Genomic DNA, 19,662 nt, shown 5'->3' with positions numbered 1-19,662 from the left:
AGGTGAAAGCACTTGGTCGCCATAGCTGATTTTATTTTTCAACCAAACAAATCCTATCCAAGGTTTTAGCTTTGCTGTTTCTTGTAAGACACGAAAATTCACCGTCAGAAATTTCCTTTATGGCTGCAGCACTTGGTAGAGCACTGCAACGGCATCGCGGAGGTCATGGGTTCAAATCCCGTTCAAGCCTGAATATTTTTCAGGCTTTCTTTTCGCAACTGCTTAAGTTGCGTACTAACTGCGAGGATCTTTCGTCTATCTGATAGGTATATTATTGTTGTTTTTGCTACCTGATTTATATATATCATGATATCATAAATTCAGATTTGAATAACATCCTTGAACTGACAATGGTTACGGTGTATCCGAAACATGTTTTCAAAATTCAATAATGTTGCAGTTTTTCCTAAATAGCTAATTTCTGTTCTGCTATTAAGAAATTTCGGTAATATAATCCTCGGCTTAGCAACTGAGTATTGTATATGTATTCGCAAAGGGAACTTTATTTTACGCGGATTACTCTTTTTACACCGTCTCTGAGATTCCACCAACACTGTTTTTACTAGCAAGTGAAGTATACCATTTCCTGAGCTCATTTAACACCCGCTAATGAGCAAATAAATTTTGCAAGCATTTTAAAGAGGACATTTGTAAAAACGATAACTTTCGCGATGACCAGTCCAACCAAAAAACCAAAGGTCCTACCATAGAAAGTCAATCATTTGACTTGTTAGGGAGCTGGGAAACAACCAGATGTAAAAAGGCTTATACACAAAGGATGATTGGACGAAATACAAAACATGGCCTACAACTTCAGCATTGTCGGGAATTAAGGGGGGTTAGGGGGCATATTGGACAAGAAATTGGATGAGAGAGGCAGATATAAATTATCACTTTATTGGCTTTATCTTAGAACAAAAAAAGTTGCAGGGTAATATTTCAGTACAAAGGCGTTACAAACTGCCAAAATTTCCAATAAGAACCATTCAAAACTAGTGTCTGCTGCTTGGCAGTAGGTCGACCATGAAGCTGGATCTGATGCACGAATATAGGAAATGTCCAGGATTTGAGGACCCCCTCAAAAGTCGAGGCTTTTGAAAAAGAACCTTCACGATATCTCGTTTCCATCCGCTCGCAGATTAAAATAACTATGATTGTTTTTACGCGTTATATAAAAATATCATATTCCCAATGTAAATTCAACCGTTTATGTGAATCCACGTGTGCTGAAACTTTTTTTCCAAATTCAGTTGTCCCTTGGATTATTTCTTCATTGATGCATCCCTAGAATTCCTGATCTCCTGATTCTCCAGATTCCCCGGATTCTTCAGACTCTCCAGACTCCCCAGATTCCCCGGTCTCCCCTGATTCTCCAGACTCCCCAGATTCTCCGGTCTCCCCTGATTCTCCAGACTCCCCAGATTCCCCGGTCTCCCCTGATTCTCCAGACTCCCCAGATTCCCCGGTCTCCCCTGATTCTCCAGACTCCCCTGATTCTCCAGACTCCCCAGATTCCCCGGTCTCCCCTGATTCTCCAGACTCCCCAGATTCTCCGGTCTCCCCTGATTCTCCAGACTCCCCAGATTCCCCAGACTCCCCGGAATCTTTGGATTCTCCTGATTCCCCGGACTCTTCGTGTTCCCCAGAGTCATCTGAATCATCCGTGACTTTGGAAGCAAACAAGCTTCTTCGCCTCATTTCTCGGCCATCGTCTGAATCCCCGGAATTTCCGAAGTCAGCTGAACCTCCTGAGTCACCAGAATCACCGGGATCCTTCGAATCCTCGGAAAGTGCCGTTTTATCACCTAAAACATTTAAAGGAGAAAATTGGTCAGCTTTCGTCAAAAGTCCTATAATCGATGGTGCTAACGATGTGTATAGATCCTTTTTCGCACGGTAAACCAGTTTAGGTGATATTATAATAAGTAATGAAGAATCCTGTATATACGGTAATTATCGACGATAGGGAAGGTGGGTATTTTAAGTTTATCATTTTAAAGTTGTTTTGCACTAAGAACATTTTTTATTATATGTTTTATCATTATGATAATGACACAGTCTTGTGTGATATTATATCTTTAATAAACTCGGTACATCAAATGACCCTAAATAAAGAAAAAGCTCAATTCCTCATTCCAACATGCCACTGGTAGTCTAAAAAGGTATATTGTGGGATAATGCCCAAATTCTTGACAGTTAAAACGTGACGCTCAAGCTTCACCCCTACAATAACCACTTACGATAACCACTACACTATCGCAGCAACCACGCTGGCAACATGAAACAAGATGGGGGCTTAGATAGATAGATAGATAGATAGATAGATAGATAGATAGATAGATAGATAGATAGATAGATAGATAGATAGATAGATAGATAGATAGATAGATTAATAAGGGCTTAGGGGGCTGCAGCCCAAACAATAAAAAGCACTGCATTCTATTGGAGAACGATTTGTCTAGCAATATAGTTGAGCGTTGAAAGTTAACAAGAAACCCTAAGATTAGTAAAACAACAAAAAATCGTCAAAGGAATTCTTGCACAGTTGACCTTCCTACACAGAAGCTGCTAGATTATAGACCGATTGCCTATGTCGAGCTCACGATATTTTCTCGCGAAAGAAAAAGAGCGCTTGGGGGAATGCAGAGCGCGAGCGAGCGGAGGAATGAGGGCTCAACCTTCAAGCCGGAAGCTACTTCGCCAGAAATGAAAAACGGTACTAGTCACGGTTTCCCTGACAGTCGTACAGGCCTATTAACCCTACATTAGCAACAACCACATGTACTCCTGGCCCCAGTTGTTCACAGAGCGGATGACTTTATTCACTGGATAGGCCTATGTAGTGGATACAATGGTATCTACCAGATAGTTATCTAATGAATAAAAAGTCTTTATAAACTGCCGAAGAGAACTCTGAAGTTATAAAAGAGCTATTTAGTCAAACGTCAACTTGTTCACCGAGCGCGACTACATGCGTCGGGCTGCGTGGGGTTGAACTTTTTATTGATAAACAATCGCGTAAGAAATTCTGTAAATAAACTCGCCTATATCTTAAGCTTTCTAAGTTAAGCTTTTTAAGTTAAGATCCTTTTCAACGTATCCACCCTAATAAAATTTTACAAATTAATACGCCCATTGAAAGCCTTTATACACTGCCTTCTGCTAGCGGATGAAGGGCACAATGATTGAGCTCATAACTTGTGTGATTTATTTATTTTTTCTTCTCTATATTCCACTTGTAAAGATTTCAGAGTAGGCTTTCCATGAAGAATGGACCGTTATTTTTAAAATAAAGCTTCTTGAATGTCAAGAAACATTCTTTGTTTTTCGTTTTTTGCGTCTGTGAAGTGCCGATCGATATGTTTGAGACTTTTTTTATGTTGCAGTTCAGTCTACCTTCGAACAAGTGCCCACCCTGAAAGCCTAAAAAGTTTATAAGCGCCCACCCAACCCCTCCCAACGAAAAACATTTCTGTCATTTCCAGCGTAAGTAAGTAAGTAAGTAAGTAAGTCAGTCAGTCAGTCAGTCAGTCAGTCAGTCAGTCAGTCAGTCAGTCAGTCAGTCAGTAAGTAAGTAAGTAAGAGGAGCCTCAGTTGTGTTCCAAAATTGGTTTTAGATACCGTAGTCAATGAACTTGTATATTATTTGTTAGATTTTGCACTCTGTTTTGTCTTGTTGAAGCGAAATGAACTTGTTACCCCTTTTTTTTATTCTCTTAATTAAAATGTCCTCGCCCGCTGAAAATGTTGGGAAAATAATAAGCGCCCACCCTAATGGGCCCAAAATTAACTAAGCGGCCAGGGCGGTTAATCGAATAAATACGTTACTTTACTTCAATTACTCAACTAAATGGTTAACTGTTCGAACAGCCATGTCTTTTTTCAACACTTTATTTAGTGGATAAAAACATTACACGTTGATGTGGATAACTTTATCCGCTGGATAGCGTTATCCAAACGTCGAACGACCGGAATGACGCAAGCGGATCAATTTTACTCACCGGATAGCAATTCATCCGCTGGATAAGAGATTTTATCCGCTCTTTGAACAACCGGTACCTGCAAGAAAAGCTCTGTCGGCTATTTCTCGTGAATAGGAGTCAAGTAGACCGTACAGCACCGTTTCTATCCACCGGCGGCCAACACGTTTCATTCGGGCAAATTAAATCCAGCCCCCCTAAAGGAAATTTGCCTGTACGCCGTACGCCGAAGCTGGGTTTATAACAGTGATAATAAGCATATTTGTCTTTGAACACTCAGTCAGCTTAGTGCTTTTTATGATTTATGATTTTTATGTTGCTGGCGTATACTTACCGAGAGGTCTTGTGAGACAAAAGTGCAGAGATGCAAAAATGACAAATATAAGAAAGTAGCAGGTCTTCATTTTAACTTGCCTCTATCTGCAGTGGAAAGATAACAGTTCATTTTTTAAGGCTTTTCCCTTAAAGGCCGGCTTCAACTAAAATGTTCAAAGAGCTGTTTTGAGTATCAAAGGAGAGTCGTTAACCCATTTCATTTCCAAAAGAATGCAGTTATTGCATTTATTAGCTAAGGCAATGTCCATAAATCCCAGTAAAGGCGTTCCGACGTAATCGTTTAGAATTTAGTTCAATTCAGATGACAGAAGCATCACCATATCAAAACGGTAAAGAATATTTTTCTTTTCCGGGCGGGCGTATTTAACTGTTATTTTTTTTTCCTTGAACTCATCAATAATTAATATCTTCACCACCGTGAAGATGTGATATTAATTATCATAAAATTTAATAAATTTTTGCTTGAATTTCTCCAAGAATTAATATTGGTTTGAGAAGCTAAATCAAATGCTCGAAAGAGTGTTTCAACCGATTTTAGAACGTCTCGAAGTTGGTTGGTGTTTGGAAATCGGATGGAACACTCTTCCTTGTGTTTGACATTTAACATCACGAACCACGCGGTGACAAAATTCTATTAATTTAATCATCATCATCATTATCACCCCCATCATCATCTTCTTTGGGTTTTAACTTTATCTCTCGCTCACGAGCATACGAGCAAAATCAAGGGAAAATGATGCCCCTCGTTTTCCCTTGGTAAACCCTTATCAGTCAATAATATTCGGATTGATTGAGGCTTCACATTAAGTAAACGTCTAGCCTGTCTTGTGTTTTGGAAATCCAAATGTCTCGGCGAAAACTAGTATCCCGTTGATGGACTCAAAGAACGGGGTGTTGTTGAATCATTCTTCGCGGTGGCCTCATCAGCCTGGATGCAGAAGTCCTTAAGAATTTTTATTTCCTGGTTCTTTGCGCGTTAAGTGAGGGATAAGAGCACCCTCTCAGATCATTCTGCCCTGTCCACTTGTTTAAACTTCGTAAGGGTTCTTTCACGGCTGACCTCTTTCACTCACTTCTGGCCGGTAGACACAAATGTTTGATTTTATTCAATGGCCTATTTGCCTCCATTTGCGACTGACTAAAGGGTTCTACTCCAAACAACCGAGACAAGAGTCTCACGAAAGGAATCTCGAGAAGACAAGAGCACTGAGTTACATCAATAAGACCAGGCATCGTTTCCGGCTTTCTTTGCCTATTTCTTCATATTTGGACAAAATGGCGTACGACTACATGGCAAGGCTTGCATGGCGAAACATACTTCGTATTGCGATCTTTGCGTGTCAAAAGAGTACTGACAAGACATGATGTCTTATTCCAACCTTTTCGTGGCCTCGTGACGTAACCTGCCTAAACGTCTCAGTGGTTTGGACACTAGATTACAAAGTGTAATCCTTCGTCCATTCGCCATACGTGTTTCAGTAAGCGAGAGTACCTGCTAAGCAGGCCAGGGATACCTGCTGCGTACTAGAATCCGCCTGCTTCAATCGAATTTTATACTTGCGAAGTTAATTTTAAGGCATCTTCTCTGTGAATATTATGTCCTCAAAACACCTTTAAACAAGTCTATTTTGTTAAGATAAACTAGGTTTCCGACCTAAAGAAAGAAGAACAATTATTGCACAAACCTCAACCAGTATAAACTACCATGTTCAATTTGTGTCCGGTTGAAGTAGATGTTGATAATTCGGGTTTATTCCACCAACTTTCACGAGAATATCTCGATTAACACCGACAATGCTACACTTGCAAAAGTTATAAGATAAGTGACATTTTACAAAGGCCTTAACCTCTGAATTTCCAATATGTTATTGTTTTGGTAAGAAGTTTAGTCTATATTATTAACAAGATGTTTATCAGACGCCAAGAGTAAGGCGCTACAAAGGACACTGTTTCAGTTAAGCTGGCGACTTCCCTTTCGTGAGAAGATTTCCAACTGACACGCGAATTTTTAACTTCGCTCAATGTAAACCTTTTGTTGTAATTATTATATTTTAGTGTCATGTGTAGACATCAATATAAAATACATGACATTGTCGATATTATGCTAGCGAAAACTTTATTTTGATCACTAATAGAAATTGTTCTTCACTTACCTCTCGTCCGTTTTTCTTTGTTTTGCCCAAACAGTGCTCCGCTGCTCACAAGTGAAAAAATATAAATGATGTTAAAGTATATTGGCAGTTCAACCAATCAAAATCAATCCACGTGTGTGCTGCCAACCTGATGATGTGCTTCACGTGATCTTGAGAAACAATAGCATCGATCAACATAAGCGAAACTTGACGAAAACATGAAGGTTTTCAAGAACAATTCATATAGACTGCCATGGTCATTCAGTTGCTGAATAACTGTTCCAGATAGACAACTCAAAGGAAAAGTTTTTGAAATAAAAGCCAAAAAAGTTATTGTAAATGATAAATTTATAATCAGGGTCAAAACGACCTGCTAGCTGGCGAATCTTGCAGGTGACAAGATCATATTGGCTGGAAAAGAGTAGTAACTGATACACTGAACAACGAATGAAGTCATGTCTCGCCCGTAAATATGCTTTGACACAATGTGGATGATATAGTTAAGTCTGACTGGCGAATCTTGCGGGTAACAAGATCATATTGCCGGATGGAAAAGAGTAGTAACTGATACATTTCCTAAACAACGAATGAAGTCATGTCTCACCCGTAAATATTCTTTGACCTAACGGGATGATTATTGTTAACGACTAAATTAGTCAGCAAACGAACGATATTTTTCCTTTGTCAAACGTGTTGTGTATGTAACGGACTTTACATGATACCAATGGACGCGGACGTCTACAGAACATTTTTCGTCCCATGCCATAGAGAATAGAGCCAATCAGAAAGCTAGAGACCCGTTGCATATTCTGCGGTATGCAACGGATAGTATTCCACGAGAATATCCCGGCGTTCCTCGCCGCCTACAAAGGCTTTTATACATTAAATGAGCAGTACCTATTTATATTTTTTAATTTTTTATCAAAATTATGTACTTTCCAGAAACGTTGCCAATCTGTTGAATATTTTTTGTACTGATTGTATTAAAGAGTCACGTTTTATGTTAAGGTATACCACTTGCAAGCATTGTATAACTAGTATATATATCCAGCCACTCTCAAATATTACAGCAATAATCGGGCCATATTAACATCAAATTCGCGAACGGTTCAAAGAGATGAATCCTTACCGCCGAAACGAACCATACGAACAGAAATCTTGAACCTTCTTCTAACAGGCTAAAACTTAACTAAAAAAACGACATAAATTATTGATTACATGTGAATTCTAAGGCACGTGCAGGAAAAAAAATTGAAAAAGACCCAGCACCTGGATTGCTGGCAACTATGTAGAGAACAAAACAAATATTACAGCAATCATCGGGCCATATTAACATCAAATTCGCGAACGGTTCAAAGAGATGAATCCTTACCGCCGAAACGAACCATACGAACAGAAATCTTGAACCTTCTTCTAACAGGCTAAAACTTAACTAAAAAAACGACATAAATTATTGATTACATGTGAATTCTAAGGCACGTGCAGGAAAAAAAATTGAAAAAGACCCAGCACCTGGATTGCTGGCAACTATGTAGAGAACAAAACAAATATTACAGCAATCATCGGGCCATATTAACATCAAATTCGCGAACGGTTCAAAGAGATGAACCCTTACCACCGGAACGAACCGTACAAACAGAAATCTTAAACGACATAAATTATTGATTACATGTAAATTCTAAGGCACGTGCAGGAAAACAATTGAAAAAATCTAGCACCTGGATTGCTGGCAACTACGTAGAGAACAAAACAAGAACTGACATTAAGCATTTGCAACATTCCAATCCCCAAACAGAGCGTCAAGGTCACTAAACTAATCGTACACTATTTTCACTGTCATTACAACCACTCATTGCCTTTGCTGAATTAAGTTGTGGGAGGGGAGATTTTGCAAAGATAGAGGGTCGTAAGACAGAGAAAGAAAAGGTAAGACGTGTCGCCGAAGGGGAGGTGGGTGAGTAAAAAAACATTCTGAAATCCCAGAACGGCGTTAATAGGCAGATGAAGTCCCACGAGACACGGGTGGCATTGACTTTAAAAACACCGAGGAGTTACAAACATGCCAGCGTTGCGCGCAGGCTAGTTTCGTGGTTATTTAGACAGTGTGAATAGAAAATGATGTATGAAGCCCCCATATAACCACAATAACGGCTTAAGTTCCTCAAAACATCTTAAAAAATGTACGTACTTTCTCCAAAACTCAGAAAACCCACTTCCTCTTAACTAGACTAAAATGTAAAGTAAAAGGGAAACGAGAAAAGGAGAAATCCGCCTTAATAATAACTGACATCGCTAAGGGGATACCAAATCCGCCGAAGTAAAATGTCCGGCCCAACTACATAGCGGGCTTCCCATCCCAGTCACACTAGGTAACTTTGCGACGGAAACTTTTGATTTGACCCGAAAAGGAATCCAAGGTTGATGCCTGAGACGAAACAAATATAGGAAACGTGTTGTAAACGGCAACACGACGTGGAAGGGGGGGGGGGGGGGGGGGGTAAAACCCACTAGCCGGGCCGGACCAGGAACCCGTCTAAGACAGGTTATAGGGATTGGTTTAGATTTCCCTTCTGCTCACCAAAGGCAGCAGGAGGAGTAAAAGGTCCCTATGGAAGGGGAAACAAAGAAAACTGAATAAAGAAAATAACAGAACAGTGAAACACACAGTCTCCAAATTAATAATGTAACGGAGATTAACAGCCTTGGACTTGAACATCACTTTAACTAAAATTGCGAGCACCGGATTCACCCTGAGGCAAAAAATTACTAGATCTCGTGAAGTGGCCTCGTCTCCCCCAAGTAAAACATATTGGAGGCGGTTGTCGTGAATACGGAAACGAACGAATTCTGTAATCTCTTGGACGATATAAAGGCATTGCGTGCATCAGAGGCTTCTGTTTTTCCTTCTTTGCTGAATCGCAGAGTTGAGTAGCAGGGGTCGTACCTGGCGAAGAATGACGCAATATCTGTAAGCTCGTTGATCTCCCTTGTCCGACGTCAACTTCATGTTTGATATATAGCTGCAAACGCTGCATAGGGATTAAAAATGAGCGATTCAAATGTTGCCAACTATTTCTCGGTTCAAACATACCATAAAACTCTTTTTTGTTTTGTTTTTTTTTTTTTTTTGTTTTTTTTTAAGAACACTTTATTGAGTACTTCAGAACAGTACATTTCATTAATTATATTACTATACGATACTACATTACAAAACAAAAAAGAGAAGCATACTTAACTATAGTTACCTACATAACAAACTAGCTACACAACTTACAATACAGCTAACACCGGTACTAACAATTATATTGTTACTTGCAATACGATACTAATTACTTACAATACTCACATACTTACAATACGGTACTAACAATGTTTACAATACTTATGATGCTTTTAAAACTACAAACTTAAGCAACAAATTACACAATTACGCATTATGGCAGCCTTGCAAAGCGATATAGCAAAAAAAATGAAATAAAATTAAAAGGCTCAAAGACTTATTTGCAACTTAGATTTGTGTTTTTCAATTTCAAGGTGATTCTTTAATATAGCACAATAGGCTTCCCAGATATACTCTTCTTCTCTTCGAATTCGTGACGCAGTATAGACGTAGTATTTAGCAATAATTAAACAGAGGTTCAAGCCAAGACGACGAGAGAGATCTCTAGTGAATCCGGATATTATTTCTTGTTCTGATAAGGTTTAGGGTTTTTCCCTTCCATCAGAGGGAAAATTGAGTCCAAAAAGTCTGCACAAAAGGGCAAGTTACGAAAAGATGTTTCAATGTTTGTTTCTCGTTACAAAGGTGACATTGCTCTTTTTGAACGAGGGAATCCCTGAAAAGAGTGGTATTAGTTGGTAAAATATGATGAATGATCTTAAACTGAAAGATAACAAGTCTTATGTCTTTAGTAACTTTGAAGGGAATGCTGTAAGTGCGTCGTATCGATTCTTTGTCGAGGTTAGCCTGTTTCATCCTCCTCTCTGCTGTAGGTCTTTCGAATTTCTTTTGCACAAACATTTGGTTTGCAACTTTGCAAGAAATTTTGTCATTGTTATTTATGGAACTCGTTATAGGACCGCTTTTACCTTTTAATAAATTAATCCATTCTTGAGGGATCGCGTGGCAGAGGCCATAATACTTCAGAAAGTTAGTCTTTAACTGAAATGTGGATACAAAGTCATTAAAAGTTAAGAAAGAGTCGCCTTTGAAAATATCACTGACTTTAGTAATGCCAGCTTCATGCCTCTGCTTGTAATATACTGAGGATTCATTAATTTTAAAAAAACCTATTAATTCCAGATAATTTCATCTAGTATTTGCTCTTTGGATTCAGGAGTAGAGCAAACTAGTTTTTGCCAAGCTTACAAGGCTTCTTTATAAAAATCAAGAGGTATATGGGCTTTTAGGAACTTCAGATCGAAATTGCATTCAAAAAGAAATCGGCCACCAACGTTTTTAGGTATGCGAGAGGCATGTAACTCCAGCTGGTAGCCGGATAACTGCCATTTAAAACTCTTTTATCGGGTCGAACACACGACCAAACTCTTTTATCGGGTCGAACACACGACTAAACTTTTTTCGCAGGTCGAACCGGCACACGACCAAACTCTATTCTCAGGTGGACACACGACCAAACCCTTTTCTCAGGTCGAACACACGACCAAACACTTTTCTCAGGTGGACACGCGACCAAACCCTTTTCTCAGGTCGAACACACGACCAAACTCTTTTCTCAGGTCGAACACACGACGAAAACTAAAACAAATGAAAGAACACAATAAGGAAAACGAGGAAAATCTCAAATACGATATAAAATAACAAAATCCTGAACAAAGCTAAATAACAAACAAAAATACATAAGATAAACTAGTAAATGAACTAGAAATAGAAATGAGGTGTTAATTATGGGCAGCCACGGTTTTTGCTGCTCCCTAATTTTAGTTCTGTTTTTCCTGTTTTGTCGCTTCCCTGGTATTCTAAACTACCTCGAGCCATATCTAAACATTAGTGGCACAGCCTGGATTGCTGCATTCCCCGAAAGATACAGTATTCCGGTAGGAAACCAAGATCTCTCTGTCTGGTTGCCGTCGACTTTGGATCATCGATTAGTTATTGCTTATTCTACCAACAATGCGATGGATTCCAACAATCATAAACTATTGTTCTACGGCCAAGATTGGAATGACACCTTTTGTAACTTCGGCTGTCCAGACTGTATTCACTATCCGCGGAGCTTTGCGCCGGTACGCTTGATATTCAAACAGTACAAAGTCAAGAGAACCAAGCGCCCATGTGCGTATTACTCTAACACCTGTGCCACATTCCATTGCACATTGGAAGGAGACCTTGTGTTCAAATTGAACCCCGGTCCTGTGAACAATAGTGATCATTCTATTCCATCCTATTATTCTTTAAGGCGACGCGCTCCATCGAATACACGTGTTGATCGATCAAGAATCCCATCGAATTTGACCGTTGTCCACCGACTACCCTTCAACAACGTTTCTCGTAGGATATCTGTTGTCGCCCCGCGTCGCATCAACGATTTCTCAACTTCTTCATCTCGCACTAGGAATCTGAACAACTTAAGATCCATAAAACGGTACTGTGGGCCATCGTCCCAAGATGCGAATTATCTACGTTTCTGTACAATTAACACGCAGTCATTAAACAACAAAGCCGCCGAATTTACTGACTTTATTTGTGATTACAAGCCAGATGTTGTTGCAATTACAGAAACGTGGTTCCACGTGAATGAATCTGCTGCAAGAGTTATGTGCACTCCTGCAGGCTACAATCTCCTAGATCACCCACGGGCTGGCAGACGCGGCGGTGGTACTGGGATAATGTTCAGAGAGAATTTAAGCGTGTGCCAATACACTGCTGGCGAATTCCAATCTTTTGAATATTCAGAGTGGAAGATAACATCTGGAACTCAGCGTATCCATTTGATAATTATTCACAGACCACCGTATTCTGAAGCTCATCCCACCACTACAAGTGTGTTTCTAGCCGAGTTTTCCCAATATCTGGAATCTGCCGTCCTCTGCACTGACCAGCTCCTGATCTCCGGAGACTTCAACATCCATGTCGACGTGACTGACGATATAGATGCATCCAGATTTCGCGGACTCCTTGACAGTATTGGCCTTGACCAACACGTTAAGGTCTCTACACATATCAGCGGCCACACCTTGGATCTTATCATTACAAGAAACTCGGACCAGCTACTTATTTCTGCTTCGTGGGCCGACCACTTATTCTCTGACCACATGCCTGTCAATTAACATGGAGGCTTTGCGGAATGACTTGTCAAAGTCAGACTTATGTAATAACACTCTCTCACCTGAGCTTAATGACCTTGTCTCCTGTTATAATGAGACTCTAACCTCCACATTAGACCGACATGCACCTCATATTACTAAATCAGTGACAAAAAGACCAGTTGTTCCCTGGTTCAGTCAGAAGATAAAGTCGGCAAAACAAGAACGCCGTCATGCTGAACGGAAGTGGAGGAGAACAAAACTAGATTGCGACTTTCGGATCTACAAAGCAAAGAAAAATCGGGCAACCTATGAGATGAAGATGGCTCGGAAAGAGCATTATACCAACTTAATACAGGAGAACAGCCATGATCCTCGCAAGCTGTTTAAGTCCGCAAAAACACTTTTCAATCATGAAAAAGAGTTACATTTCCAAGGTTACCCAGATAACGCGACACTTGCTGACGACATAGGAAACTTCTTTGTTCAAAAAGTAAATGTTATTCATACCAGACTGGATGCTGCCGCGCCCAGTATTGATACGACCGACGAGGTACATCCTGGTAGTTCAGATGCTCCCAGTCTTGACAGGTTCCGCGTTCTTACCGAAGAAGAAGTCAGCACCTTGATAACTAAATCTAGCAAAAAGTCATGTTCCCAAGATCCAGTGCCTAGTCACCTTGTTGTTGAGTGCCTGGATCAGATGTCCTGCTGCCTGTACTTACAAGGATGATAAATCTTTCCCTACAATCTGGCTGCTTCCCTGACAGTTGGAAACACGCCGTTGTCCATCCCAGACTAAAGAAATCAAAAGCAGAGGTTATCTTTCCAAATCTCCGCCCTATAAGCAATCTCACTTTTGTCTCTAAACTTACTGAGCGTGCCGTCTTCAACCAGACTCATGACCACCTGACGTTGCATGATCTCTACCCTACAGCACAGTCATCTTACCGTGAGTACCACAGCACGGAGACTGCACTGCTTCGTATCAAGAATGACATATTGATGAACAAGAACAGTCAACAGCTCACTCTCTTGGTTCTACTTGACTTAAGTGCTGCTTTTGATACTGTTGACCACTCCATACTGCTAAATCGCCTCCACTCTGATTTTGGTATCTCAGGCCACGCGTTCTCCTGGTTCCAGTCTTACCTTTATCAGCGCTCCCAGTCAGTATCTATTCATGGCCATACATCTAAGAGTTTTGAAGTGAAATATGGCGTGCCTCAGGGGTCTTGCTTAGGTCCACTCCTGTTTATTTTGTATGTAAGTAAGCTGTTCACCATCATGGAACGTCATCTCCCACAAGTTCACGCCTATGCCGATGACACACAGCTTTACATTGCGTTCAAGCCTGACCCTGAACATGCTGCTAACGCTGTCGCAGCTATGCAGGCATGTATTGTCGATATTAGACGCTGGATGCTGACAGACCGCTTGATAATAAATGATGATAAGACGGAATTTCTGGTGATTGGGACAAGGCAGCAGCTGTCAAAAGTGAACATTGACTCACTTTGCGTTGGCAATGCGACAGTCCTGCCATCATCCGAAGCCAAAAACCTAAGTTGCTGGCTCGATAATCAGCTTAAGATGGTCAGTCATATTAACAAGACGTGTAAAGCCGCCTTCTTTTATTTGTTTAATATTAGAAGAATAAGGAAATTTCTCAGTTCTGAGAACACTCAAGTTTTGGTTAATGCATTTGTTACTAGCCGCCTCGACTACTGTAATAGCGTTTTATATGGCCTACCTACTACTGAACTGCAAAAACTCCAACGCGTCCAAAACGCTGCTGCCAGGCTTATCTGTAACGTAAGTCGTTTCGATCACATTTCTCCAACACTGAAAATGTTGCACTGGTTGCCAGTGAAGTATCGTATTGACTTCAAGATATTGTTAATTACGTATAAGGCTATCCATGGACTCGCTCCAGCGTATCTTAGCGAACTTATCACCCTAAAGACAGTATCTAGATATAGTCTTAGGTCGTCCGGCGAAGTCCTCCTTCAACCGCCCAGAATCAAGACTCTGCGTACGCTGGGTGATCGTAGCTTTACCGTAGCCGCACCAGCGCTCTGGAACAATTTACCGAACGCAGTTCGCTGCGCACAAAGTGTTCAATCTTTTAAGGACAGGTTGAAAACTCATTTATTTCGTCAAGCCTTTGACCTTTATTGAGAATTGTATTTTAGCCATTGACCTTGCCATTGTAATTTTAAATTATATTTATTTAGAATATCTTTATTGTAAAGCGCGCGAGAGCATCTGTTTATGATTCGCGCGCTATATAAATAATAAATTATTATTTAATTATTAAATGAGCGAAAGGAAAAATGGGAAGCTCGAGCAACTATACGAACGGAAGGGCGGAAATAACGGCGTGTAGCGAACAAACCACATGGAAAGATAGGAAAACAACGATGTAAATGCTAATAGGAGACGAAAGCTAAAGAAAAGCAAACCAAACCCGGGAACGAACACGTAAAAGCAAAAAAGCAAGTAAAACTAAAAAAAAAAAAAAAAAAACAAAAACAAGAAACGGCTACACGAAATACCCCATCAACTTTAGCTAGGGCTGCTGCGTCCCCAAGCTTGGTTCTTGTAGCATACGGACCATCTCCACGACGACTCTGAATTTCATCAGGGACAAGCGCCTCGGGAACATCTTGCCCAATCAATAACTCGACTTCACCGCTGATTCTTTGTGGTACTAGAATCCTGAAATTGGTGGGGCCATCTATTTACGTCTTCTTGACACGAAATACAATCGGTAGAAATGTTCAGCTTCTCCTCCGTCAGAACCTCAGGTCACTCGACTATGTTAACTTCATTCAGGTCCATTATCTCCAGACTACTCTACAACACGTCGTCGGGTTGTTATTCTTTTCGATCGCTGATAGAGACACTTGGATGCGAGGCTTGACATCGCTAAGCCTCTTGCCTAAAATTTTAGTGCACTAGGATGACGTTGATCCGTTATCTACCAAGGCATACGTCGTCACGACCTCGTCTTTGCCTCGACCCTTGACCTTAAAGGTAACAATAGGTAGGGTTTTGGACTAATGTCTGCTTTCAGGGGCAAAACTATCAATTTTCATAACAACGTGTGCACTTTGCGTTTGCAAAGGACTGGGGCCAGAATCAACGCTAGATCCTGCGTTACCCTACTTGCCTCTTCTCTTCTGCGAAAAGTAGCAAGTAAGGCACCGTGTAAAGATTTTTCTATCACGCACGAACGTCAGCTTATCTTCACTCGATTTAGCCAAGAACTGCTGTCAGGTTCCAAGCTTGTGATCGCCGTTGAGTGGGAAACATCTTTTGTGTGTATTCACAATGGAATTCGCATCCAATCACGAGCTCCTCCATCTCTCTGATTGTTAGGAAAATTGGTCAACCCATTGAACTTGTGCATAGTCTGTGGACTAGCTGGTCTTTTCCTCGGTTTCGCCTTGTTCCCCTCGTCCTTTGTAGCTGGGTCTAAGATGGAACCAAATGCTGGATCATTCTTCTCTTTAGCTGCATCTTGTGCTCTTTTCTGCTAGCGAGAACGCAAGTAAGGGGGTACTTTTGGAGAATCTTGGTCATCTCAACCTCATTGGTTATCTAATTGAGGCTACATGGGACAGTAAGGGTGATTTCACAATCTCTAAATCATCAGCCAAGTCTATCTGGGCTTCGCGATCGTTCAGCTTAATATGGGGCCCTCGTGACATCTCATTGATCTACGCATTCGACACAACGTACTTCTCTCGAAAACGTTCCTCCAAGAACTTCTTAGATTTCAATTAGCTATCCCTTCCATTCATCATTACGCAGCTCTTCATCGCTTCCTTCGCTTTTCCAGTGCAATATTGGATCAAAAGTTGTAGCCTCATGTTGTCATCATCAGTACATTTCTCTACACTTTCCTCAAAGATGATAGTTAAAGGGGTTCCCATCAATAGACATTATCTCATCTTTGAAACGTCGAAAAAAAAAACGAAAATCCGCAAACCATGGTGTAGCGTCTGTATTTAAAGACTTCGCTTCTGACGTTTCTGCCATGCTAGCATGAAAAGAGAGCGTCACACTTTCGTTCGATAAGAATGCTGGGTTTGGGATGACTACTATTATTTAATAACATTAAACTTTTCAGGCGACCGAACACAAAAAGAAGGTGCAAAAATTTGTCTTTGGTCATGCTGCTACTGAGAAGCGGTTCTTCTTTAATCAGATAACATTCAAGTCTTCTCGCAATCTAGCACGGAGAGGTAAGGTAAAGTGAAGTCGCACTAGAGCCTAAGTGGCCCGCACGGCCGGAGCTTAGCGCGGAACTAGGAGTATTGCTACTCCCCCCTGGATGGGATGATAGTCCATCGCAGGGTTACCCCAAGCAATATGTCGCCGGTACCCATTTATACACCCAAGAGTCGTGCAAATGCTGACGGAAGTCACAGTTAAGCAAAATGACTTGCCTAAAAAACGTGGGAGAACGCAAAGCAGCTTTTCTGTTACTATGTTATTAGCAGTGGTCAGTTCGTCTTAAATCGCGACAAAATCGTTGCCAGATCAAAAACCTTGCCATGTTCGCTGCCATATGACCACTGACAAGTTCAAATCTAGCTATGGAAGCGTTCCTTTTAGAAATCCGTGACTTTGATGTCAGAAGGCCTTTGTTCACTCCCGCCACATGTTTTAAGACTGCAACTGCTGCTGCATAACATGCTAGACTGATGGCATCTTCAGACAGATGAAGATGCACTGTTGTCACCTCTCCAGTGGAAGTAGCCACACTTCAGGGTATCTGCACAGTTTTGAGTTGCCTTGTCCACTTAAGCCACTGTTCTCTCAAATGGGTGGAGACCTATGCATTCCATTCCTTTTTTTCATCACAAGCCTTCCGATAGATGTCCTTTCCGGCAGCCATAGTTGGCGAGATTATCCCAAGTGGGTCATAAATTGCTCCCATGTAGCTGAGGATAGCTCGTTAGGTTATCTTCGGGGTAGGCCTTCCAGCAAACTCAATTATATCTTCTTCAAGCATGTCCCTGAAGCTTGCTAGGGTTCGGCATGTTTTCACTCTCAGGACGTTTGACATTTGACTCCCACTTATGTACTGGAAACTTAGCATTCAGAGGAATGGTAGTGCTCTTTGAACTTTGCAAGCTGCTCCAGATCTCCTCCGGTTTGCATAAGGTTGTCGACATACGTGTTCTCCTTTAGACCTTGTATCTTCAAATCCTGGCTCATGCTGTTCAAGGCGATACTGCAGAGTGGCTCCTAACAAGAACGCACTGGTCTCCTCTCCAAAAGATACTCGTGTAAATCTCAGGTGCCTTTCTTCTTCTTTGACATTAAAGAGAAACCTGAATGCATCTCTGTCTTCTTCTTTCACACTTATCTGAAGGAATGCTTTCTCAATGTCACCAAGGAGCAGGTTTGCACAAATGCGTGCTCTACCCATTATGTCCCACAGGAGCGGCTGTGGCGAAGGACCAGTGAGCATGCAATCATTGATACTGTTAGCAAACGGGTGTGGCTTAGAACTGGCGTCAAACACCGTGCGGACCTTTGTGGTTACTGCACTTTGCTTCATGATTGGTTTCTGTGGCAGTTGGCTTCTGAGGGATTTCTTCTATGACGCCCGCTCTTAGCTGTTCTTCAACGATGCAACTATAAACATCTCTCAACTTCTCATTCTTCGACAATCTCCCTTCCACGTTCTGCAACCACTTCCTGCGAGGCACCACGTTTGTACTTGATATCATGGCTCCTGGAACTGACTTCGTACCTCCTATCATCTCTTGCAACGTTCTCCATAAAGTCACGCAGCACATCCAGCTGGTTATTCTTCCCCCGGTCCTCGATCCCCAGCACATCCAAACTGTAAAGCCTCTCAGTCATTAACCTCTCTCAAAAACATACTGACACCGTCACTCGAGTGATCGTCCCCACCATGAACCATCCATCACAAAGTTGTTTCTTCTACTAGAGGCTCTCCTGGCTCTCCTTTGAACACTTTCTCTGTCCTGATTCTTCTAAGTTTCCTCATGATTTACGATTTCTCCTCGCGTTAATTCTTGCTTCGCTGACGACACCGACGTTTTCCTGCTTGCTGACGCATCCGCAGCGTATCCTGGTCCCGGTACATACCACCTTACGTTGTAGTCTCACCGTTTTATTCCGAACTCGCAGATGTCTCACGTTATAACATAGGAAACTCACTATTTTAACTCGCTACTCGATCTCAATAAGGCCTCGCACGTGTTGTTTTCCTTTTATGGAAATGCTCTCTACGCGTGACCTGACGTCACACGACGTTGCAGAACTATGGAAGGGAGGGTAGACTACAAAATCTCGCACAATGCTGTAACATGTTGGGGCCAAAAAGGTTAGTTTTGAAAAAGGTTAGTTTTGAAAATATTGGTACTGAAATTCTTTCGATTTATACTCTAATTTAGAGGTGTGTAGTAGTCTTAAAGTTTGTTGAAAGTTTTTTGACTCAGCTCAGATAGCGTGATGCTCGCTAACGAAATGTCTCAGTTGATTTTTGTACAAAACAAGTAGATTTCATTTTGCCGTGGGTCTGTGACTCTGGTAACGCACAGAGGACGTCAAAACGTGGTAAGAACATCAATCACGCTACGAGCCGTTGCCCTCATCACGTTTTGACGTCATCTGTGCGTTATCACAGTACAGACGCACGGCAAGATGGAATCTATTTGTTAGATAACTATCAAATTTCCCGCGCACTGATTAGCTCGTGGCTATTGTCTCTAAGAGTACAGACAAGAAAAAAGACGTTAGAGGTGACGGGTGCGCTTCTTCAACGAAAAATAAAGCCAATTCCGCTCGTACCTTTTGTTTTTGGAAAAAACAAATCGAGGGCAGTTTTCTTTGGTCTAATCTACTCTCTTATAGACCATAAAATGCTCAAATTTGGCAGTGAAACCACGAGCCGCAGA

At 41.3% G+C, this 19,662-nt stretch overlaps 1 protein-coding gene and 1 pseudogene across 1 annotated transcript; both read right to left on the bottom strand.

Annotated features, from left to right (window-relative positions):
* Positions 1–877: 877 nt before the first annotated feature.
* On the bottom strand, positions 878–6,545 carry LOC146476684 (uncharacterized). The gene is made up of 3 exons (XM_085114252.1): positions 6,470–6,545; positions 4,315–4,400; positions 878–1,805 (listed from the first exon to the last, which is right to left on the bottom strand). Exons 2-3 carry the CDS (start codon positions 4,382–4,384, stop codon positions 1,285–1,287), a joined length of 591 nt encoding a protein of 196 aa, XP_084970378.1. The 5' UTR covers positions 4,385–4,400; positions 6,470–6,545; the 3' UTR covers positions 878–1,284.
* Positions 6,546–17,219: 10,674 nt separating this feature from the next.
* LOC146476683 (uncharacterized) lies at positions 17,220–18,828 on the bottom strand (annotated as a pseudogene).
* Between the last annotated feature and the right edge of the window lie 834 nt (positions 18,829–19,662).

Source organism: Pavona decussata, unplaced genomic scaffold (assembly GCF_977016875.1).
Source record: "Pavona decussata unplaced genomic scaffold, jaPavDecu1.1 SCAFFOLD_75, whole genome shotgun sequence".
NCBI classification, from domain to species: Eukaryota; Metazoa; Cnidaria; class Anthozoa; order Scleractinia; family Agariciidae; genus Pavona; species Pavona decussata.
Note: the sequence above shows the minus strand (reverse complement) of the source record. Positions and strands in the feature narration are given on the sequence as shown.